The following is a 22,683-nucleotide window of genomic DNA, read 5'->3' as shown; positions in this document are numbered from 1 at the left end:
TTAAACATAATATTGAATTGATTGAGTATATAGTATTTTAGCAAGATTTGAGCTATGGTTATATGCACTAGATTCTTCATATATTAAATATATACATGAAAGAATAACTTTCCCTTATTGATTGTTATTTGTGCCAAAAATTTTGCTTTGGTTGTATATATATGAAAGATTAAAGTAAGCAGCTGATATTTCATTTTTATCTTTCTCCTTATGCATTAGGTTTTTATTCTTATATCATGAATAAATTACCTTCAATGCTCCTTTATATTGATATAAAAATAATACTTTGTAATAACAAATCATAGAAGATGAGGAAAGGTAAAGTAAAATATCCAATCCTCTAGTTTTACCATCAAACTAAATATAAAGTAATATGTTAAGAAATGTTTACATAAGAGGAACTTTATACTTCTAAAACTAATATTCTCTTTTATTTCTTAAATTTAAAGATATTTTAAGGTAAGCCTCACCAAGATTTTATAAACTCTTCTAGAAACTAGAGTTAGATCTTACTTTTCTTCCCTTTGTCAACTTTACTCATGAATTAATTAAAAAATTATTTAAATAATCAAATATATTAATTACAAATTAGAAAACATAAGATGACAACAGTTCCCTTTCTTACCTATTGAAGGATTAAATCCCATGTTATGAGTGTATAGAATAGGAAAGTGGAATATAGAAATGTGTATATCAATTAACTCAAAAACTTTAAGTTATATATAAAAGAAAGTGTTCCAAATTGAAATCAATCCAATGGTTATCAAAATTCTACCATACTAATATTAATATACGACATTATAGTTATATAATTAGACCTCACATCATCTCCTCCTCTCAGAAGGATGGAATGCAATTAAAGTTCTCTAATTGATGGACCAAGATCTAGAAGAACATCAAAAGGAGGTACTAATGAATTTGTAAATGGTGTTAGTTGTTCTTGATCTTTTTGTATAAAGCATTTTAGTTGTATATGCAAAATTTCTGGAGGATTGGCCTATTGAACATCATGTTGAACCTCATAAACTTATGATTCATCTTGCCATAACACTTTATATGATCCTTTTCATTGAGCAAGGAATTTTTTAAATAAATTATGTATTATAAAATTGGGGAAATGGACTAATACTAGGTCATTCACTTTGAACTCTGCAAATGGACAATTATAGAAGTTGTAGCACTATTATTGTCACACTTATATACAACCCAAGTGTTCAACAAACTCCACTTGGACAAGTGAAAGAATGCTTATTAAATACTATTCTTAGAATATAATATCAACAACTAGTAATAATAGTAAAAAAGGGGGTTATAAGGGGTTCCAAATGTATAATAGAGATAGTGGGTAGGTTGGGTATAGCTAACCAACTTAAAGTATAATTTAGCTCTCATTTGCATGCCTATCCTTATTCTGTGTCCAACTTGGGTCTAAGCCTAAATTTCATACTATACTAGCTAATGGAGTACCCATATCCTCGCATTAAACCATCGGTATGCTAAAATTGTTGTGAATATGACTTTGGGTATCAAAAGTTACCTGTCAACCAGTCCTTACGGACACTCTTACCTTACTGCCACGACAGCAGGAGGTCGGTATTGCTGGTTCCCTTTATCAGCCCCTCTTGTTCAAGTGTTAGTTTACTGGGCTTAGCACATGTACTTAGCCAGATGGACATAAGGTAGGAACTCCTATGTGTTTCTACCTAAGCATACTCGACCTGGCTCTTAGTTCTCTTTTGCTCTGTCTTGCACTGGTTTGACAAGAACCCTCGCGTATTGAGATTAGTCCCTCAATATCGCTGGATGATAGCTTACCATGTATGCCAAACACCCTCGCTATCATGCCTTTAGTGTTAGTCTCATTTTGGTCCCAAATGCTAATTATGGAAAGTGTCTAAATTTGCTCATTTGGCATATTTACGGAATGTAGAGATTGGCCTGAACACAATGGTATTCGTCCCGTGTTTAAATTCACAATTTAAGGACATTCCATATTTAGTAAGTTTCGAGCTTGTCCCAGAGACTAACTTCTGGTACTAAGGGAGGCTTGGGGTGAAAGCCTAAAGTGTTCCTCAAGGGGGGGTGGGGGGGCTATGAGGGGTTCCAAATGAATAGTAGGGATAGTGGGTAGGTCGAGCATGGCCGACCAACCTGAGGCATAGTCTAGCTCCTGCTTGCGTGCCTGTCCTTGTTCTGCGTCCGGCTTGGGTCTAAGCCCAAGTTCCATTCCATGCTAGCTGGTGGAGTACCCATATCCTCACGTTAGGCCACCGGTATGCCGAAATAGTGCCAGACTCCGTTTGGCTCCGTTTTGCGTGCTGGTCCTGGCATTGGGATGCTGGTTGCTTCAGGACTGTTCCAAGTCGCTCCGGGCTCCTGTCCCTTCACTCCTTGGGCTGTATGCTCAGGAGTTGCTCTATGGTCCAGTTCCATCACTCTTTGGCTCCATGCTTGGGAGTTTGGCACCGTTCCTTCGTTCAATGGCCCAAGGCCTTGAACCTCGGGTTCCACACCACGTTCCTTTGGACACGTGGCATGTGACACATGGCATCTGTCACGTGGCACAAAGAGAGTTTAGGTTCCGCTTCGTGGTGTTATCCTATGGTAAATCATCATAGGATAAAGGGTCAAAACCACATGCGCTACATTTGGTATCAGAGGATGAGTCTCGGTGAGTACTATCCAATGAGATTGGGCAACTAGTCTCGTTACATACGCAGAGATGAAAACGATGATCCGAGTGGGTACACATTTAGGTGCAAAGACTTCGCAATTGTTCCTTGGGTATGGATTTGTTTACTTTTTTGTACCGCATTGTGTGAGCTTGCTCTTGGGCTCATAAGAAGGATTGAGTTGTTCCAGCAACATGAGTTTACGCTTGGGCTCGTGAGTGAGGCACATTAACAACTCGAGGTTATGCTTTGAGTTGGTAGGATTAATGTTAGCCTATCAGTGGTTCCGTGAGTTGTTCCATGTACCGTGGGTTTAAGTAAACTTTCCCTAGGTTTGTTATAAGTGGCAAATAGGCTAGCCTGTAACTGTTTAGCATGGCACTAGTAGATCCTTCTTAGGCATGATTATAAGTGGATCAATCAAGACTGTAGGGATTAGTTTATTGATTCAGGTAGTCATTGTTGTGCTCTCTCATAAACTTTTCTTGGATTAAATTGAAGGTAATGCAAATGCAAGCTTGAGGTTTAGTCAAAGATGAGACCGAAAAGAGAGTCGTCAGGGATGAAGGATCAAACACATAAATCATTTTCTCTTCTTGGAGAGATGATTTGCAACGAAGTATGACTCATTGCTCGTGTTCACATTATGTAATCAAGAGTCCCTACCTTGATGCATGTTGGAAATGATAGTCTTGCAAATGGTGAGTCGTGAGATGGATAGCAGTGAAGCGCTATACCATTTTGTCTAGGCTTGCTATTAGAAGACTTGGATTACAATGCTCAATTCTTTTTCAAGGGAACCTTGCTATTACTCCTTGAATAGCTTGGTGTTAGATTAGTTTTGAGTTTGGTTGGAAAGAGAGTGGCATGAGCTTGTCCATGTTGTGAACAAAAGTTAGTGGCGTTAAGTGTTGTAAATCTCTATTGATAGGGTGTGGCATTTATGTAACATTTTGTCGAATTGAGTTAGCACTTGATATTCATATAAACCTTTGAAGTAATAACATGGGTATTGCTCGTGGTGTTGCTCAATTGATGATCAATTCATTGTGATACTTATATCATATCCATGTGATAATGAGTAATGTGTTTACGAAGTTGCTTGGTTAGACAATGATCAACCCCAAAGTGGTTGATAGTGAAGCTAATCTACTTACATATAGTAGCATTGTAGTAGCTTTGATTGGATTCTTGATGGTGGTCCATTATGCTAAGCTCTAGTTGGTACCTTGTTTCCTTGAGAGTTTGCCTATGTGGTGTTGGAAAAGGGTTGTAGCATTCAGTTGCTATATCTCATCAGTTGATCCGTTAACACTTGGAGTAAATTGTTAGATGGAGAAGGTGTGTAGTGAAGGCATTAATATCACTAGCACTTGTGTTAGTGGAAGTGGCATTATTATTTCGAATAATGAAGAATTTTCTTTAGACCTTGATTTTCCATGTCATTTTTCTTGTTAGTGTATTAAGCTTCACATTGGATCTTGAAGGTGGTTGAAGAAGAGTGTTAGTGTAATTTAGATATCTGGAGATGTGATTTTCATGATCAAGCCTTGAATGTTCACTTTGCATTTGCGGATGTCGGTGTTGGATGTCAAAGTATGGGCAAAGATGTTCAAAGCTTAAGTATACTATGGGTCATGAGAATTTCTGTTGAGGTGAACCTATGTGAAGTTGTTAATAGGAGGAAGTTGGTTGAGTCTTAAAAGTTTGCAATCCTGGACTGAGAGTCATTCTTTCTCTATGATGGAAAACTTTCCACAAATTTTCATAGACTTTTCCAATGGTTGATCTGTTGATCACTTTGCCCAAAAACCATTCCGTTTTCGTAAGTTAATACAAATTAGTGAAAGGGTTGGAGTTGACTTCGATTGGCTTAGACCTTAGTAGATAGTTTGTATGATGCAGCCCGAAAAGGATGCTAACTTTTGGGGCTAAAGCAATTAAGTTGGATAGAGTCTGGAGTTGGCATAGGAAAGTGGCCGTTGCGCTTTTCTAAGAAAGGTGACCTTTGTGCCTTTCTTTTGTAGCGTTGTGCTTGGTGGCAGGTTGCATCTTGCATTTCATTAGGCTCTATGAGAGTAATGAGCTCTCATTGATTTTGACTTAGTCTTGGTGACCCTGTGCCTTGGCTAAGGATGGTGATGTCCAACTTAGTTGTTTGAGTTAAGATGTTGGTACCCATATTATAGCTTTATTTATGAGGAGGTTGTGTACCGATATGAGTCCATCTCGTGGTCTTCACTTTAGTTTCGACTAAGTGTTGATTACGTATAACTAGCCTCTTCAAGGCATGCTCAGAGCTATTAGCTAAATGCATTAGTGAGCTTATTGCGGTTGAGTTGGATTCGAGTGGTCATTTAGTTTGTGCTTGTCTATAAACTTTTATCTCATACCTGGGGTATCACGTTCATACTGGACAAGTATATATAACTTGATGATATGAGTTTAGTGTTGGGACCTGTGAAGGCAAGTTGAGGAGTGATTGTTAATTGCTTTACAACTAATGATTGCTTGTAGACTTCGTCGAGGACTGTTTGACACTTGCTTTGCTCGATGATGATTTAGCAGTGATGGGCTTGCTTTATCGGATGGTGTTGCGGAGGATCGTGTCATTAGACTTACATGAGTTTTTCATGTTAACATATCGACTCTACCTCTATTGATATCATTTGGTTACATCTAGTCTTTAGTGTTGGATTTCATTAAGTTTTAGACGTGGTGAATCACTCCTTGATGAAGTGTTATTTGTAACTGAGTTTGGCTGAAGGGTTGGTCTCAGATACTAATTAAGGTATCTTCGACCTTGGTTAGCTAGGTTGCTAAAGCGCTTTGAGTGGTGATTCACTCGAGCTTTCTTTTAACTTTGTTTTGGTGTTGATGGCATTGAAGTGATGCCTTGTCGTTGACAATATTGATGTTGAGATTTGAGTGAAATGAGATATCTCTCTAAAAGATTGATATTGAGTTTCATTAGTCTCGATAGCAATAGTGTTGATAATTTAGTTGTAACTTTGTGTTATTAGCATTCGTGCATTTGCTAGTTAGCAACTATGTTGACGTTCAAATGAACTGAGTGGCAAGCTGAGTTAGTTGCGTTCTCGACGAAATTTCTTAGTTGAGATGGAGCTTTAGCTTTTCCTTGAAAAGTGATTTAATCGTGAACTATACTAACTTTACGAGAGGAAGAGTTAGTGATTGATATTAGAATATTTGAGTCCTTCTTGGATTTGAATTGGAATATGTTGATCATTGATGATTCTTCTTGTGCTTGTTATGAAGTGAGTTACGTTTTTTATAGATGGATTCATGGAGGATCGTTTAGTGATCATTTGTTGAGCATAGCTTCGTTATACTTAGCTTTTGGATTGATGCAGACATGCTCTTCATTAACTTTGGCATTATGAAGTTTAACTTATGAATGTGTTAAGAAAGATATTGTGGGTTATACTATGATTTCTTCTTTAACATTGAAGTTAGTTCATGCAAGACTTGTGATCATTATAGACAAAAACTTAGATATAGGCTTCTTCAAGCTTTAAGTTATCTTTCGTAAGTTGTTTAGCAGACTGTCTACCATCTTTGGTAGTTAAGTTTCATCATTGAGTTTTCTTGATGATATACTTGCTATTGAATTTTGTTAGATGGTGAATCCTATGTTTTCCAACTATCGTGATCTTGGTGGTTCCAATACTGTAATACTAATTTATCGGATGACTATTTATATTAGTTTATTGGGCTTAACACCTGTACTTAGCCAGATGGACATAAGGTAGGAACTCCTATGTGTTTCTAGCTGAGCATAGTCGGCTTGGCTCTTAGTTCTCTTTTGGTCTATCTTGCACTGGCTTGACAAGAACCCTAATGTATTGAGATTAGTCCTTCAATATCGCTGGATGATAGCTTACCGTGTATGCCAAACACCCTTGCTATCATGCCTTTAGTGTTAGTCTCATTTCAGTCCCAAATGCTAATTATGGAAAGTGTTTAGATTTGTTCATTTGGCATATCTACGGAATGTAGAGATTGGCTTGAACACAATGGTGTTCGTCCCATGTCCAAATTCACAATCTAAAGACATTCCATATTTAGTATATTTCGAGTTTGTCCCAGAGACTAACTCTTGTTACTAAGGGAGGCTTGGGGTGAAAGCCCAAAGCGTGTGTTCCTCAAGGGGGGGGGGGGGAGGGGGGGATATGGGGTTTCAAATGTATAGTAGGGATAGTGGGTAGGTCGAGCATGGCTGACCAATCTAAGACATAGTCTAGCTCTTGCTTGCATGCTTGTCCTTGTTCTGTGTCCGGCTTAGGTCTAAGCCCAAGTTCCATTCTATGCTAGCTGGTGGAGTACCCATGTCCTCACGTTAGGCCACCGGTATGCCGAAATAACACCAGACTCTGTTTGGCTCCGTTTTACGTGTTGGTCTTGGCATTGGGATGTTGGTTGCTCCAGGACTGTTCTAAGTCACTCCGGGCTCCTATCCCTTCACTCTTTAGGCTGTATGCTCAAGAGTTGCTATGTGGTCCTGTTCCATCACTCTTTGGCTCCATGCTTGGGAGTTTGGCACCTTTACTTCGTTTAGTGGCCCAAGGCCCTAAACCTTGGGTTCCACACCACGTTCCTTTAGACACGTGGCATGTGATACATGGCATCTATCACGTGGTACAAAGAGAGTTTAGGTTCCGCTTTGTGGTGTTATCCTATAGTAAATCACCATAGGATAAAGGGTGAAAACCACATGTGCTACAAAAATAGTGCTAAACTCTATTTAGCTCTGTTTTGTGTAATGGTCCTGATATTAATATGTTAAATACTCTAAGACTATTTCAAGTTACTTCATGGTTCTATCCCTTCACTCTTTGGGATATATGCTTAGGAGTCGTTCTGTGCTCTAGTGCCGTCACTCCTTGGCTCCACGCCTAGGAATTTGGCTCCGTTCTTTTGTTTAGTGTTTAGAAATTTAAGTTTTACTCCGTTGTTCCTAGGGACACATATGACATATAACATATGGCACAAGAAGGTTTTAGATTCCACTTCATGGTTATCCTATGGTATATCATCATAGGATAAAGGATGAAAACTACATGCACTACAATTATAACTAATGGAGGTGAATTATTCCACAACAAAGAAGGAGTGTTTAGCAACAGTTTGGGGTTTTGAGAAACTTCATATATATTTACATAGTTTTCAGATGTTACTAGAAGGTGATCATGCTGCCATTACTTTATTATTAAAATGAAAGAACTTAATTGGTCATATTGCTTGGTGTGCTCTAAAGCTTTAGATATATGATTTTGATATTATTCATTTCCTGAGGAGTTCTATGGTTGATGTTGATGCCCTTTTTTGATCTCCTCTTCCTTCTTCACTCTCTTCTCATGTTTTTGACAAATTTATTATTCCAACATTTATAAATTTTTTAGACAAAGATTTTGTGCCGTCGGCAGTTGCTATACTTGATGTTCAGTGTCCACAATGTGTAGAGCAATATTTACCTTCTTTTAATGAGATTCACAAGGCTTAAAAGATTGAGCCATAGATTTGAAGACTTTGCAATGAGTTTGAAAATCCTGCATCACTTGTTGATGACTTGCCATTTCGGCATTTAAATTCTCAATATCACCTTTAGAACGGTTTTTTTATTTTGTAAGGATAAATCCTAATAATCATTTATGGCTAGTGGTGGCTTTGATCTTTATTCCATGCTTTCTCCATGCCTACCATGATTCTCTTATTTAAGGTGAGCATATAGAACATTATCGTGTGACCGAAATGCTACATAAATCTTTCTATTGGCTAAAAGTGCAACATGATGTTATCTAATATGTGCATAACTACATTTGGTGCCAAACTTGTAATATTCTCCCTTGTGTTGTACAAAGACAATTAAAGTTAATTGCAATTTCCCTTTCGTTTGAGTTAGTAGCCTTTGATCTGATGGGGCCTTTTTCCACAATTGATTGCTAGCATTAAGTATGTCATTACTACTTGACTCATTAAGTGGAAGTTAGTAGTCTTGCTAGTGTGTTGTTTTCACATTACTATGATATTAGATGATATTGTATTGAAATATACCTTTCTTTATAAAATTATTTTTAGCAAAGCCCTTTCTGTGATATAGAGAAAAGCATTTTTAATTGTTCCATTAAGATTATATTTATGAGAAGTGAATAGGTGCAAAAGAACTTTTCAAAAGCTTTGTAAGTGTTTTGCCATTTTCTAATATGTACCTTGGCTTGATACTCACATAGAAGTACTATCATTGCTTCTTATATTCCTTTGAAAACAAACTATTTCTTATATATTGCACTATTACCATTTCCTACCTAACTCTGGCCAAAAGATTTTCAAACTTGCCTATTACACTATCCATATTAACAGTCCAATGTCTTTCATCTATATAAGATACTACATATAGAAATAACTGAAAAAATTGAATATAAAATGGGTGGGAAATGTAAACAGAAAACAAATGAATTGATTTTGTATGATGGTAAATTAACATCTATTTCAAAAATACCTCCAGAAGCACCATATTTGCAAATGATTAGTAACTCAAGAGGAGAAATGTTGCCAAGTACAAATATTAGAATTCACATTTTGAATGAACAAGAAAAAAATATGAATATTATAATTGATTTTGCACATGAAAGAACTTGTATAAAGAATGAGAAGATAATAGTTCAGCAACCAAGTATATATATGGGATTACTGCAATTCAATAACAATAGTAACTGTAAAATAATAAACATTGTGTATAAAAGTCAATGTTGTCATGGTAGACACGTTCTTATAGTTGATAACTTTCAGTTTCCATTGTTGATTTGTGACTTATTATCTGGTACAATGCACCGAGGACATTTTAGAGAGCTCATATGAAATTATAATAACGCACTAACATTTGCATTGATGGGACCAAATATTGAAGAAATGGAGTTTGGTGGCCCATATTATTTTAAGATTTATGGAGAAGCATATCATTCCATTGGTAGTTTTAGGCCAAAAGACACTGAAGGAGCAAAATATTCACAACTATATATATTCTAAATACATTACATCCCACTAAAGAATGGATGAAAAACCAATATAACATGAAATGTAATAGATATATTATTGCAAGATATAAATCCCTTTGCTAAAGCCTTTAAGATGCTAAAAGATATAGAGGAAGAAATACAAAATATAAATACAGTTGGAAATGGAAATCCAAGAATACATTATGTAGTTATGTATATTAAAAGAGAGAAGAATATTGATCCAAGAAGATATAATGGACCTATGTCAAATGAGGTTGCAGCAATCTTCACAAATTTAACTGGATAATCTACTCAAACTACTACTGCATTGCGTTGGCATTAGTTGGAGGCCTCATGGCAACTTCAAGCAACTCAAAGAATGAAGTGAATGTTTTGTAGTCACCCACACTTCCAGGATTAAGAAGTTAAGCCTTGGAGAACTTTGAAAGTTTGCTGATGTGATGCCTTGTAAATAGATAAGGAGCATCTAGTAAGCAGTTTTAGTATTTGTTCTAGTGCAAGGTTTGAAATATTTGGCATTTTCTCTTGCTAGTCTGGAATGAACAAGGACACAAGGTCCTTTTGTCCTAAATTTGCCTGCAATGACACAATCTAAGTCACTCTGGCCTGGGCTCTCAAGACTTTCAAAAACGCTTGACCACCCCTCTCAAGCTTGAAGCTTAATCCATGCACTCTGGTAAGACCTCCGAATCTGGAAAAACCAAGTCACTGAAGTTTACAAATTGGAGATTTAAGCAAGCTTAAAATAGTGCATAATCAATCCCGTGCTCAACTTTGCCAAGCTTAAAGAACATTAACTATGTCAAGGACAAAACCACAGAATGAACAGATAGAAGGATAAACAAAGAAAAGATATGAAAGACATTGCTTAAATTACCTTGACAGATTGAATGCAAGGTATAGATAAAACACATATCCCATCCATTTGTTCGTTCAGAACAGCTTTGGGTTGCCAGACTCATGAGATTCACTTCCAATCCTTCACAGACAATGCTCTTGATATCTTAGCTTTTTGTTGCCGGTGGGAATCTTGTTCAAAAACTGGAAGAGCTTAAACAGCCACTGCTAGAGAAAAATAGATGTCCAAGAATTCATAGCTTCATTAACATACTTGAAGGATGCAGCAGGCTGGCTGCTAGACAGTGACTCCCAGCTACTGTAAAGTGCTGAGGCACTCCTCCAAGATCCAAAGCAAGAGTGATCTTGAAACTACAGCACATGAAACTGTAGTTACTAGCCAAAGAAGAAGAATACAAATTCTCTTGAAAGAGTGAGAAAGGATTTGCAAATCTCACATACCTTGTATCTTAAATAGAACGGGGAGTACCAACATCAAGGCAAAGAGAGGCATGAATGCCACAAAAGATAAAGATTTGCAGATTTTCTCACCATTTGTTCCAGCACAAGTCGCAATAGCCAAAAGCATTGGTCAAAAGTCTCATCCAGAGTCCAGGTTAGTTGTTTCTTGGCACTGAAAAAGAGAATAAACCTGGAACAAAAAATAAATGGAAACGTTTCAGCTATTTGAATCTAATCAAATAGTAACTGTCCAATGAAAAGCATATTCATAAATAATATTCTAAAAGGGGAATATGTGACACCTTGATGCTAAATGCAAATAGCAGATTTAGTAAAGGGAGTATGATAATAAAATTCACTGTCAAATGTTTTGCTTGGATTGAAGGAAAATTGTGTGGTACACATTCCAGCTCCTTTGTCTAGGGACAATGTTAATCCTCCACAACACTTTGATCAATTCATAGGCTTAATTCAACATAAGTTACAGCATAGGTTACTAGAACATGTATTAGTTAATTTACTCTAATTTAAATAGGTTTTAAATTTAAAAAAAAAAACACTTTACAACCAAAGTTAGAAGCTCAAGCCTAAAGCTTTCTCAAGAAATTCCAAAGACAAAAAAAAAAACAAATATATGAAAATTACAAATACTTGGTCAAAGGATAACATATTTAAAGGCATTGGAGTTGAAAGTTGAAGGCAAAAGTTAAAAGTAACAGTATCAAACAATAATACCATCATCACAAATTTATAGTTCTCAACCTTGGAATTGATACTATAAATGGGGACGTCTATGGTAAATCTTTCATCCCTTGCAAGCATATATATATTTCTTATTATGTGTATTCAAATATTAAACTTTAGATCTGCAATATTATGGATTTTACATTATTAATAATAAATTTTTTATATTAAATTACAGAAAAATAAGTCAAGAAAGATATTTATATTATTAATAAAATAATTTATATAAAATTACATTATAGATAAGAGAAGTCTTACTCTAATAATTAGTCTCAATACAAAATAAAACACTTTTGAATGTCTTGCTTTTAGTTATTGGATATCGAATTTAATATTAGTACAATAAAGTTTTAGGTTTGCTTAATCAAACCAAGGATGGTAGTGGATATATCTAGAATATGCTTGGATATCCTAGGATATTCTACCATCTAACGGTTGTTATTTATTTAGATTAATCTTGCATTTATAATTTATAAAATTTTTTAAACACTTTCTAGTATATTCTAGTATATTCTACCATCTAATGGTTGATATGCAATAAGATTAATCTTATGTTTATAAATTATAAACTTTTGATCAATTTGATTAATAAATATGATAATAAAACAAAATGTGACTGCATGCAACATGCAGAAAATTATTATATTAACTGAAAAATATGAGCTAAACTCTAAACCTCTATTAATTAACAATTGCCACTAAGAATTTGAGATTGCATTTAATTTTATTATAATTAATGTTCTTTTTATCCTTTATTGCCTCTAAAACTGTCAATTTAAAACCTTGACAGAATACTTTTGGTATAACAAAATATTCTAAGAATTTTAATAAACATTTGAGGAGATATGTGAAAGAATATATTGAAACCAGTGAACCTTTGCGATCTGAGAGTGCTGGGACATCCAGCTGAAGGTGGAAACGTTGCATATGCAAGTAAAATACTTGACTTGCCTCATCTAATATTTATCTTTTCTTCTGCGTAAAGATGCTCGGCTCAGAGACAACGTATCGTCGATTGGATCAATGCGACTGGAGGAACTTTCTCTGCTTTCGATAACAAAGTGCACTCACACTAGAAAATAATTCAATGAGGCTCCAGTAGTCGTTGTGCAATGCTGCGTGAAGAATGCCCTATAAAACAGAACAGATCAATCAGGTAATCGACGACAGAAACCACATGGTTGGGCTGGTGGCCCTCTAGAGCGGTAACATTTCTTGAGAACCACGACACAGGATGAAATCACCGTCTTTGTGCGTCTCCTCTTATTGTTGAGCCAGTAAGAGATTTGTTGCTCACTCAATCCTGTCTCTGCTACCAACTACTTCATAAAAAGATATCTCCACCCCATAGCTGCAACAGAGAACAGTTTGATTCCTTGCTTCCATCTTCTCTGTTGCAGCTATGGGGTGGAGATATCTTTTTCTACAACCCTTCTTGCTTGCATCTTCTGGCCGTGCCTGCTGGAGAATGTCGTGCTGGTGCTGCCGATCTTCTTGAAAACAAGAATTCTCCCCTCCATCTCCGGAGTGAATTCGTTCCAACGAGAAACGCTGCAGCAATGCGTCTTCCCGAAAACCTGTAAGCGGAAAGGCGAGGAAAAGAAGAGCTTTGACTCACCCTTTGATGACTGCTCTGCCTGCATTGGCGCGTCACCATGCTTTAGCGCCGATGCGAAGGCAGCAGCGCAGGACTCGTTCTCCTCCTGCTGCTCGAGAAGCCGAAGCAAGGAATCAAACTCCTGGCTATTGGGCTCGCCATTGAACAGGAGATCCCCTAGGAGTCACGCATCCATGATCGGCCAGCGCGCACAGGGGCGATGTCGAAAATGGATGGCTACATCTTAGAAACGTGGCGAGGAAGCGAAGAGACCGCGGGAGTTGAGGGATCAGAGCGCCAGCTCGGCGGGGGATTCGTCTATGATCCTTCGCCGCCGGTTGGATGACCCGGAGATTTTTCTCCAAGATCAAAATTGGGCCGTAGGATGGTGGCATCGGACGGCTAAACCCAGTGGCTGGTTTTGGTGTAAACAACGAGAATCATGATGGTCAAATTCAAAGAATATTCGATGGTCCCTCGTTGATAAGAACCCTTTATAAATATATATACATTTGAATTAATATAAACATTAATTATAATTAAGTTAGTGTTAATGTACTATTAACAATTACCACTTCACTGGCTTGGCATTTGCATTTGTGCAGGGGATCGTGAGCTCGGATTTGTGGACCTTTCGAGGCTGGTGATGCTGCTCGTTGCGTAGTGGAGCGAAGATCTCATCGTCGTCAGCCACCACAAAGAAATCCCTGCTCGAATTGCTGTTCCTCTTGGCGGGGCGGGGCTTGTTGGGCGGCTGCGGCGGCGCCCACGCTGCTGGCTCGGGAATTTGGTGCTGCCGCCCTTTTGGAGTCGCGCATTCTTCCTCTTTCCTTTCCTCTGCGGCCTGGCTCCCACTCATCCTACGATCTTCCACCTCCAATTGGGGAGAGATCTTAACACTTCGAAGCCCAATTCCACACAAATTCATGCCAAGAAATCCACTCACACTCGCTCGGTGGAGCTCTAGATCTTGCGCTGTTCCTCTCCCCGTTGATCTTGGCAAAGAATTGGCAAAGAAAGCTCCCGCCGCCGCCGCCGCCGCCGGGGACACTAGAGCAGCACAAAACACTCTTTCCAGTTGAGTGTCGGGAGCTCTAGGCGCTGCCCGCTGCCCGCTACTTTGAAATGCCGCTAACTAAACTGCCGGGCAGCGCGGCCTAACCGCCGGGCAGCGTGTTCTTTCAGTTGACTCCCGCTATTTTAGGGAAGAACTGAGATACTGTCGCTTCACTTGGCTGGCGAGCTCCGAAAAATCGGTATTTTCTCGCGTTTTCTCGCTTTTCTCGGCTTGCTGATTGGCTAGAAAAGCTTTTTTTAATCTCTTATTTACATAAAAAATCTCTTTTTCTCTTTGCTCACTGCGACCATTCTACTGGATCCCCGAGCTGGGCTTTCAAGAGCACGGAGAAGGCGCCTTTTTGGCTCCAGAGCGCTTTCAACTGGAAAAAATCCTCGCTCCCATTCTCTGGAAAGAGAACAGGCGAGCACACACGAATTTGTAAAGAAAACAATGGAAGAGGAGAAAAACAACCTTTGCTGCAGTGAATCGTGCTCTTCCATGTGATTCCAGCTTGCACTCGCCCTTTAGAGGAAACTGAGCAGATCGGCGATATAGTATTCCTCCCGTGCCTCTGAACAGCCTGTACGACAAGTAAATGCCATTTTAATTTTCTCTCGCATCGTCGTGGAAGCTGCACGAACATACCTGCAAGATCACGCTCTTCCCGGCGTAGTGATCGTTGCTGTATCTCGAAAACACGCTTAATCCTCTGGCAAATCTGCACAAGCCGAAAAACAAATGGCATAGAAAATCGTATCTCTTTGCTTGAAAAAACTGAAGAAATAGAATAAGATTTACTCACTTGTGAGAGGTTGCAATCCCCCAGGCCGGTGGCGACGAAAAGTCGGTGCTGGAAACGATGCTCGACAAGGAATGTTTATCGTCTTGAGAACTGCAATGAAGAACAAAAAAAGAAAAACGTAAGAAAAAAAGTATGTGAAAGAACACACACTGATTGGTGCTAAAAAATTACAGCAGTTTTGCACCACATCATGCTCTCCACGGCGACACGATGGCGACAACGCAAGTCAGTTCCAGCGGTGAGAGAGATTCGTCCATCCGCGAGTCGAGGGATTGGAGGCGTGTGGATAATTCTCACACGGAGCTCTGTGAATTGGATGCTCGTCCCCTCGATCACACTGTCCACCATGGTTCTCGATCCAATCTAGAAAGAAAAACGAAGAAAGTTGATCGAAAACAGTCAGTTCTCGATTAGAACGATTGAAGAAAACTAGAACTTCAAAAGAAAAAAACGAAGAAAGTAAACTCTGAAAGAAAAAACGAAGAAAGTTGATCGATAACAGTCTGGAACGATCAAAACTAGAATTTTGCAAGGAAGATCGTGGAAAACTTACAGCGTGGGAGCCAGTGAGACGCAGCCTCTTGTCCGGATCATTCCCTCTCTCTCTAATTTCTTTAGACCTGGAAGAGATATTACCGGGAGGAGAAGAATCCCGACCTAGGGGGCCGCTGATTCGAGACCCCAGCGCGGCGGAGCTGAAGAGCAGCATTGCGCGCTCGGCATTGAGCACCACGGAGTCCTCCGGCCGGTGATCCAAGACGGAGCGCGCACCTCGCGCGATCCGAGCCAGCAGAGAATGCCGCCCCGCCGGGAGCGGCCTCACACGCTCCAATGCGCCGACCACGCGTAGCACTGGGAAGTCACAAGCAGCGCTGCCGGGGTGTGGCTCCTCCTCCTCCATAGCCGAAAACCTCAAATCTCCTCGATCTACAGCCGTTCGATTGGATCCATCGAAGCCGTTCGTTGATAAGCCCAAAGCCCTAACTCAAAACTTATTGTCATTTAGTTTCTTTGGACAATGCATTTTTTTCTTTGGATTCTTCTGACATGTTTCACGAAGAGTGCTTGTAAATGGCTCTTTTGTTGATCTTCTGGAGTGGCCTTGCGTTTTTCCCCTGTTGCAAAACCATAGAAAATATCCATCTCAAAAATTGATTTTTAACAGTTTACCTGCAGCAGAGCTATGACCCTTTTGATCTGGCTGCTAGAAATTGTTCCCGTCTGTAGAAAATGTGATGGTTTCGCAAGAAAAAAAATGAAGAAAAAGAGTGATTTTGAGAGCAAACCTTCTTTAGTATTGTCCAAAGAATCCCTTCGCTGCAGGGTGGAGTTGTGAGCGATCCAAGGTATCGGTAATAACCTCCGTGAAGATTGATATAGTTGGAGAGGTTGATGGTAGCGTTTCCTTCTTTGAGCTTGAGTATCTGGAGCAATGGTGCGTTAGCGGCTATACTTTTTTTATCCCAACGCTACTGACTTGATCGAGAAGTGGATCGCTCCTTCCGAGCTTGAAGAGCTTAGACACCACTGTGATCTGCGATGAATTTGGTGCTACCTTGTGAACCAAGTGAAGCTCCAGCGGAAAGCTGTGAATCTCTCTCTGTGAATTCGACCAAGAAAATAGAGATTTTTTTAAGTTTACCGAGTTCCATCCACGGTGTGCTCGCTTGGGATGTGGAAGTGGAAATCTGTGAGCGTATACGTTGCCCGGTTGAGTGGAAGTGTGCAGTGTGCTCCAGCAATGAACACCTGAGCAAGGAGAACGAACATAAACTTGTGAATGATGGATCACAAAAACTTCTGGAGTTTCTCTGGATTTGCCTTGAAAATGTACTGGCTGGAAGCGATGGAGCAAACGCTGCTCTGGTAGTGGGCTCGCAGGCCTGGCAAGCTGGAGTTTAGCTCGGCGTGCTTGCTTCGGATGGCAATCGGCGACTGCGCCTTTCCATCGCTACACTCTTTCCAGTCGCTCTTGAGATCGCCCCAGTGTCTTGGACCTCGAGCTCCAACGTAACTATAGTCGATCACTGCAAGCAACACAAAAACAATCAAAGTTGAGGGATCTCAAACAATCCTTGAAGAAAGAGATCAACTTCATCCACGGAAAACTAAAAGATGACATACCCAGTGCAAACGAGCATTGAAACAAGACGACGACGAGCAGCGGAAGAATCCAGAGCTGTGGCAATCCGAGCAGCATTCTCATCGTCCAGCAGGCCTTTCCTTTTTTATCTTCGTCTTCTTGCTCTTCTTGGAGTTTTTCTCGCGCTTTGATTGCATTGCTCTTAAGAAAGCGAGGCCACTGGCTACGTCCTTGTCACGTACAAAGCAAAGCCACAGGGAGCTTTTCTTTACCCCATCTCCGAGTGCGCGTTGTACACACCGACATTGCTCTCTATCTCTTCCCATCCCAAAAAAATCCCCATTTGTGCAAACCTGGAAAGATTCATATTCCCTCCCACACTTTCGTCTCTCCTGGATCGATTCCATCGCGAAAATCTCCTCCTTTTTGGAGGTAGCTCACCGGCGCATTCACGGACCAGGGATGAGCCACCCAGCTTTCGTTTTTTTGGGTTTAGGGTTCCTTGAATTTCCGTCATGACGGCATATGCCGCGCCGGGGATATTCCGTCCGCCGCGTTGGATCCGGTCAACTAGGTAGCTCGCTCCAATGTTGTCGCGCGGATCCAAGAAACCGGTCGATCCCGCCGATCGATCGCAATGAAGCGGCTGTCCATCGGCGCCAAGCTGGGCGCCCTAGCGGCCTTCGTGATCTTCTCCTACTATCTGGGACGCCCTGTCTACTGGGAGGTCTTGTCGCGGGCGGTCCAGGGCTATGGTCGATCGGTGAATTTCGGAGCTGCCTCGCGGTCCTCCTACATTCTTTCGTCGCCGCCTTTGCCTGGTGAGTGAGATTCCAGCTCGCGATCTTGGAGCCCTCGTGCTCGAGTTTTTGTTCTTTATGTTATCTTTCTCTCTTTTGCAAGCAACCAATTTAGTGGATCTCACTCACTCACTGCCGGTCTTTGCTAGATCGTGGAGATGAGACGAAATTAAAGGAGAGAGGTGGCCGTGAGGATCCGACCACTGTGCGTGATCCCAAGAAGTTTATGAATCACGACGTGCTCAAGAAGGCTATCTGGGAAATTCCTCCGCATGGATCAGAGCTTCCACCCCGCGAGGCGTTTGTGCTCTCGAAAGAGATGGTGGAGTTTCGGGCGAAGAAGAACGTGATCATGGTGACTTTCGCGAACCACGCATTCGAGGACTTTGTGCTGACTTGGGTGAGGCACTTAACTGATGTTGGTGTCACCAATCTTCTCATTGGTACGTCTAAGTTTTCCACCGCCATAGCCTCGAGCTAAGTACATCTTTTTTTTGTTGTTTTGATCAGGTGCTATGGATCGAAAGATTTTGGAGGAGCTTTTCTGGAAAGGTGTCCCGGTTTTTGACATGGGCAGTGAAATGAATCCTGCTGATGTTGGATGGGGAACTCCCGTGTTTCATAAAATGGGACGTGAGAAGGTTTTCTTGGTGAATGCGATCATGGCAATGGGATTCGAAGTTTTATTCTGTGACACTGACATGGTGTGGATGAAGGTACGAGTTTTCATCGTCTCGTGTGACCTTTCGCACTTTTCTCGGACTTTGGAACCAGCTCGGGTGTTTTGCAGAATCCATTACCATACATGGAGCGCTATCCTGATGCTGATGTTTTGGTGTCTAGTGACGCCGTGATAGCGACTGTGACTGACGAATCTCTGGAAGATTGGAGACGATGTAAGTTTCCGAATGCATGGTTTTGTTTCCCTCCGTTTCATGTTTTTTCCTCTGTTTTGCAGCTTATGCGGCTCTCAACATTGGTATTTTTCACTGGAGGCCAACTGAAGCCGCGAAGGAGTTCGCACGGGCCTGGCAGATCCAGCTCGAAGATGAAAAGATTTGGGACCAGAACGGTTTCAACGAGCTGATTCAAAATGGGACGCGCGAGGCTGTCGATCCCGACAACGACCGTGGATTGTTTTATGCCTTCGACAGAACATTGAAAGTCGGTATACTTCCCGTGAGCATGTTCTGCAGTGGACATACGTACTTCGTACAGGTCCGCATGCTATTGCTTGAAAGATTAGATAAGATTCTAAAGGTATTGCTTGATGGTGGCAGCATTTGTACAAGCAGCTGGGACTAGACGTGTATGCCGTACATACGACATTCCAGTTTGCGGGAACTGAAGGAAAGAGGCATCGGCTCCGCGAGGCCAAACTCTTTTTTGACAGGCCAGAGTACTATCAAGGCAAGAGTTTCTTCTTTCTATTCTTTCAAATCTGTAAGCTTTCTCTCGGCTTTACAGGGCGTTTCATAGCGTTCGACGCTTCCATACCGAAGGAGCTACTGACGGGAGGGAACCACTCCGTCGAGACGCATTTCGCGTTGGTCAACTACCAAGTATTTTCTCATTGTACTTTTCTCAAACTGCGGTTCTTCTTCTAATCCTTGAGAATCGGTTGTAGCAGCGGAAGTCACAGCTTTATTCTGTCATCACTCGCTCACACTGTTTAGTTGTTTGCTGCAGATGAAACGAGTGCGGGAAGCGCTTGCTGTGGCATACGTTCTGAATCGAACTTTGGTACGTGGTGTTCAAGCATCTCACATTTTTTTGCTGATTTATTTTCCTCCAGGTGATGCCCGAAATGTGGTGTAGGAACGATCGACTGTGGTTTGGTCATCCGGGTATTTTGCACGACACGAAAACACCACAGCCGTTTTTGTGTCCCATGGACCATGTTTTTGAGGCAAGCTTTTACGTCCGTATTGTATTCTATCTCTTCCTTACGCCGCAGGCTCAACAGGTTTCGAATATGTTGAAAAATATGCCAGAGGAAGAGTTCGGGCCTGCGATAGACTTCCGGGAGTATTCTTTTCTGGAAAATCCTCGAGTTCCACAAGAGGTACAGTACTAATAAACAAACAAGTTGTCCACTGACACACAAATTTCTTTCAGATAAAAACGTCGAGGCTATCCATCCGGTTGTGTTCTCGAGGCAAGGACTGTAGCTCGGAAGTATCTCAAGGAGCTATTGAACTACCGATAAACATGACTGACACCCAGGTACTAGCGTAAACACTAGTCACTTTCAAAATCACTCTAAACAATGGCAAATGTTTTTTGCAGCTTAGAGACGAGTTCTCCAGACACAAGGACGTCAAAATCCTCGACTTTTCGACAATGCAAAACGTTTTTGGCGGCTTTGTTGACAAGGTCAGTGAGTGAAGCCAAATCGTGCTTCCAGTTCACTGTTTTCTTGTGCTTTTTGTCAGGACAAAGCTCTAAAGTTTAGGAGGCGGCTCCAAAAATACACGGGAATATGGTGCTGCTTGGAGAGCCTGGAAAGAGGCCACATTTACTACGATTTTTTCTGGGACGAGAAGCCTGGGTGGAAACCTCTACCGCCCACACGGCCTGAAAACGATCATCCACCTTTCGATTAGAAACTTAACAAAGTTTGACAAGATTTTCCTCCCTATCAAGAAATAAACATACGAAAAGAGCGAAGAACAAAGAAGGTGCGTTTGCAAGTAAAGAGATTTTATTCCTTGGCCATACTTACATGGAGCAGAAGAAACCGGATCTTCACCCCCCATTCACGAACCAGCGAAGAAACCAAAAAAAAAGAAAGTGAAGCACAAGAGAAGAACACGAGATCTCTCCCTCAGTGAAACCACCAGTGTCTCTGAGAAGTACCTGGAACGTCGTTGGAGTGGAACATCATCTGGAACTCTTGGAACAATCGATCGGGCTGTCTCCCCACGAGATGGTTGGCCAGAGATATAAACATGAATCCCATCACGCTCAGCACTGGTCCCACGGCGAGAATGAGCCAGCTCCGCGATATCCCCCGGTAGCCACCACCGCCACCACCACCACCACTGGTCACTTCCTCGCTGCTATCTCGGCAACTTTCTTCGCTAGAACCTCCAGAGTTTTGCCCCCGGTCAGCACCACTGCTGCTCTCTTCGCCACCAATCGTAGTAGCAGCAGTAGTAGTAGCAGCAGCAGCAGGAGTGGCACTAGCCGCAGTGCCAGGAGTGGAGTCCTGGGCTTTGCGGCCATTCTTTTGCTCCTCGTAGTCGGGATCATCCGTGGGAAGCTCGTAGCGGCAGACCGGGCAAGAGTTTCTCGATCCCAGCCATGGCAGGATGCAGTCCTGGTGGTAGAGGTGCAAGCACGGCAGCTGCTTGGCGGGCTCGTCCAGCATCAGCTGCTCCTTGCATATCGCGCACACCGCGATCCCGCTGTCTATGTGGTGCTGCGCGATCTTCACCATCTCCAGCTCGTCCACTGCCGACTTGGCCGCCGGGGGAGCACCGCGCCGGGTGGTGTCGTTCTCCGCCAGCTGCTGGAGGAGCTGCTCGAATCCTCTAGAGTCGAGGTAATCGCCCGGGTTGCCCAGGTACACGTCCGGGAGCTCCAGCCGGACCTCGAGGTTCTGCTCCAATAAGTTCTGGAAGATCTCCCTCATGTAGAAAGTGAGGTTGTTCCTGGCCCTGCTCACTCGCTCCTCCCGATCGCCGCCAGAGTCGTCGCCAACCACGTCCGCATCGATCCTGGTGGTGTGAGTGATCACTCCGTCCTCCTCCTCCTCGGCCTCTTCCCACTCGTCGTCGTCCTCGTTGAGATCAAAGCCCTCCAGCTCCAGCCGCAAGCCACCGGTCTCACTGTCGCTCTCGTGCTCCTCAGAGAGATCGTCCTGCCCGAGCTGCCGCTCCCGGACGATCATCACGCGACCTTCGTTCCCAGCACCGCCACCAGCAGCTGTTCCAGGCGCTTCCTCCCCTCCAGATCGAGCAGGCAATTCGCCCTCTTCAACAGTGTCGCCAGGAGGATTCGGTCCACCATTCTCGATCTCCAGCGCATTGGCACCCGCGGCATCGCTGGAAGCCCCTTGCCGGCTGTTCGCCCTCGACGCCTCGAGAAGGATCTGGACCATCTGGAGCATCTGGTGGGGATACATATGCTCCAGGGCGTCGCTGAGAGGGATGGTGTCGTGAGCTCTCCTGCGCCGCCGCCTCGACTGGCGGCCAAATTCTGGCGCCGCAGCTGCCGCCGTCGCGATGGCCTCCACAAATCCACCCTCACACTCGGCGCATGTCATGCCGTCCTGGGCCCCCGCCACAGCTACCTCCTTCTCGCATTGGTAGCAGAAATACCTCGGGCTCTCATCGCCATCGCCGCCGCTGCTCGCCTGTGCTGTATGATCTGCCATGGCGCTCGCTATGGATCGATCTGCAGCCAAGCCGATCAACACAGATCAAAACCTCCCGGAATCGCGAGAAAGAGACTCACATCCGAAAACCCTATCTCCCTACGCGCCCTAACCCTAAGAACACTATGGATCTGCTTTTCAGTGGAAAAATGTATGCCTTTGGAGCAATCCCCCCCGTCGGCTCCGACACGTCAGACATATCTGCCGA

General features: G+C 42.1%; 4 protein-coding genes across 5 annotated transcripts; 1 reads left to right on the top strand and 3 right to left on the bottom strand.

Moving 5' to 3' along the window:
• Positions 1-14,644: 14,644 nt before the first annotated feature.
• LOC112341636 lies at positions 14,645-16,148 on the bottom strand. Its single transcript, XM_024662144.1, has 6 exons — positions 15,765-16,148; positions 15,396-15,574; positions 15,212-15,301; positions 15,055-15,127; positions 14,881-14,989; positions 14,645-14,814 (listed from the first exon to the last, which is right to left on the bottom strand). The coding sequence occupies exons 1-6, from the start codon at positions 16,110-16,112 to the stop codon at positions 14,705-14,707; spliced, it is 909 nt and encodes a 302-aa protein (XP_024517912.1). The 5' UTR covers positions 16,113-16,148; the 3' UTR covers positions 14,645-14,704.
• Positions 16,149-16,192: 44 nt separating this feature from the next.
• LOC9636631 (carbonic anhydrase) lies at positions 16,193-17,442 on the bottom strand. The gene is made up of 7 exons (XM_002988184.2): positions 17,336-17,442; positions 17,033-17,238; positions 16,854-16,960; positions 16,689-16,797; positions 16,498-16,635; positions 16,382-16,432; positions 16,193-16,326 (listed from the first exon to the last, which is right to left on the bottom strand). Exons 1-7 carry the CDS (start codon positions 17,415-17,417, stop codon positions 16,264-16,266), a joined length of 756 nt encoding a protein of 251 aa, XP_002988230.1. The 5' UTR covers positions 17,418-17,442; the 3' UTR covers positions 16,193-16,263.
• Positions 17,443-17,844: 402 nt separating this feature from the next.
• Positions 17,845-20,812, top strand: LOC9662715 (arabinosyltransferase XEG113). Of its 2 annotated transcripts, none has more exons than XM_024662016.1 (13): positions 17,845-18,115; positions 18,253-18,537; positions 18,605-18,810; positions 18,885-18,990; positions 19,053-19,312; positions 19,375-19,504; positions 19,562-19,656; positions 19,784-19,837; positions 19,890-20,003; positions 20,061-20,159; positions 20,213-20,320; positions 20,384-20,470; positions 20,530-20,812. In XM_024662016.1, exons 1-13 carry the CDS (start codon positions 17,932-17,934, stop codon positions 20,698-20,700), a joined length of 1,899 nt encoding a protein of 632 aa, XP_024517784.1. In that variant the 5' UTR covers positions 17,845-17,931; the 3' UTR covers positions 20,701-20,812. The 2 variants fall into 2 exon arrangements, with proteins under 2 accessions (XP_024517784.1, XP_024517783.1); XM_024662015.1 differs by having other exon boundaries at positions 18,244-18,537.
• Positions 20,777-22,593, bottom strand: LOC9662714 (uncharacterized RING finger protein ECU07_0330). The gene is made up of 2 exons (XM_002988183.2): positions 22,556-22,593; positions 20,777-22,495 (listed from the first exon to the last, which is right to left on the bottom strand). The coding sequence occupies exon 2, from the start codon at positions 22,473-22,475 to the stop codon at positions 20,922-20,924; it is 1,554 nt and encodes a 517-aa protein (XP_002988229.1). The 5' UTR covers positions 22,476-22,495; positions 22,556-22,593; the 3' UTR covers positions 20,777-20,921.
• Between the last annotated feature and the right edge of the window lie 90 nt (positions 22,594-22,683).

Source organism: Selaginella moellendorffii, unplaced genomic scaffold (genome assembly GCF_000143415.4).
Source record: "Selaginella moellendorffii unplaced genomic scaffold, v1.0 SELMOscaffold_87, whole genome shotgun sequence".
Taxonomy (NCBI): Eukaryota; Viridiplantae; Streptophyta; class Lycopodiopsida; order Selaginellales; family Selaginellaceae; genus Selaginella; species Selaginella moellendorffii.
Note: the sequence above shows the minus strand (reverse complement) of the source record. Positions and strands in the feature narration are given on the sequence as shown.

Bases quoted from the DNA above. Each gene is read 5' to 3' on its own strand.
- LOC9662714 (XM_002988183.2), bottom strand. From the start codon at position 22,475: ATGGCAGATCATACAGCACAGGCGAGCAGCGGCGGCGATGGCGATGAG.
- LOC9636631 (XM_002988184.2), bottom strand. From the start codon at position 17,417: ATGAGAATGCTGCTCGGATTGCCACAGCTCTGGATTCTTCCGCTGCTC. The intron at 17,239-17,335 runs GTATGTCATCTT...TGTTGCTTGCAG, and splicing joins TCAATGCTCGTTTGCACTGG to TGATCGACTATAGTTACGTT. The intron at 16,636-16,688 runs GTCAGTAGCGTT...CCATTGCTCCAG, and splicing joins GCGATCCACTTCTCGATCAA to ATACTCAAGCTCAAAGAAGG.
- LOC112341636 (XM_024662144.1), bottom strand. From the start codon at position 16,112: ATGGAGGAGGAGGAGCCACACCCCGGCAGCGCTGCTTGTGACTTCCCA. The intron at 15,575-15,764 runs GTAAGTTTTCCA...TTTTCTTTCTAG, and splicing joins GTCTCACTGGCTCCCACGCT to ATTGGATCGAGAACCATGGT. The intron at 14,815-14,880 runs GTTGTTTTTCTC...TTCTCTTTCCAG, and splicing joins CACGATTCACTGCAGCAAAG to AGAATGGGAGCGAGGATTTT.
- LOC9662715 (XM_024662015.1), top strand. From the start codon at position 17,932: ATGAAGCGGCTGTCCATCGGCGCCAAGCTGGGCGCCCTAGCGGCCTTC. The intron at 19,657-19,783 runs GTATTTTCTCAT...TGTTTGCTGCAG, and splicing joins TCGCGTTGGTCAACTACCAA to ATGAAACGAGTGCGGGAAGC. The intron at 19,838-19,889 runs GTACGTGGTGTT...ATTTTCCTCCAG, and splicing joins ACGTTCTGAATCGAACTTTG to GTGATGCCCGAAATGTGGTG.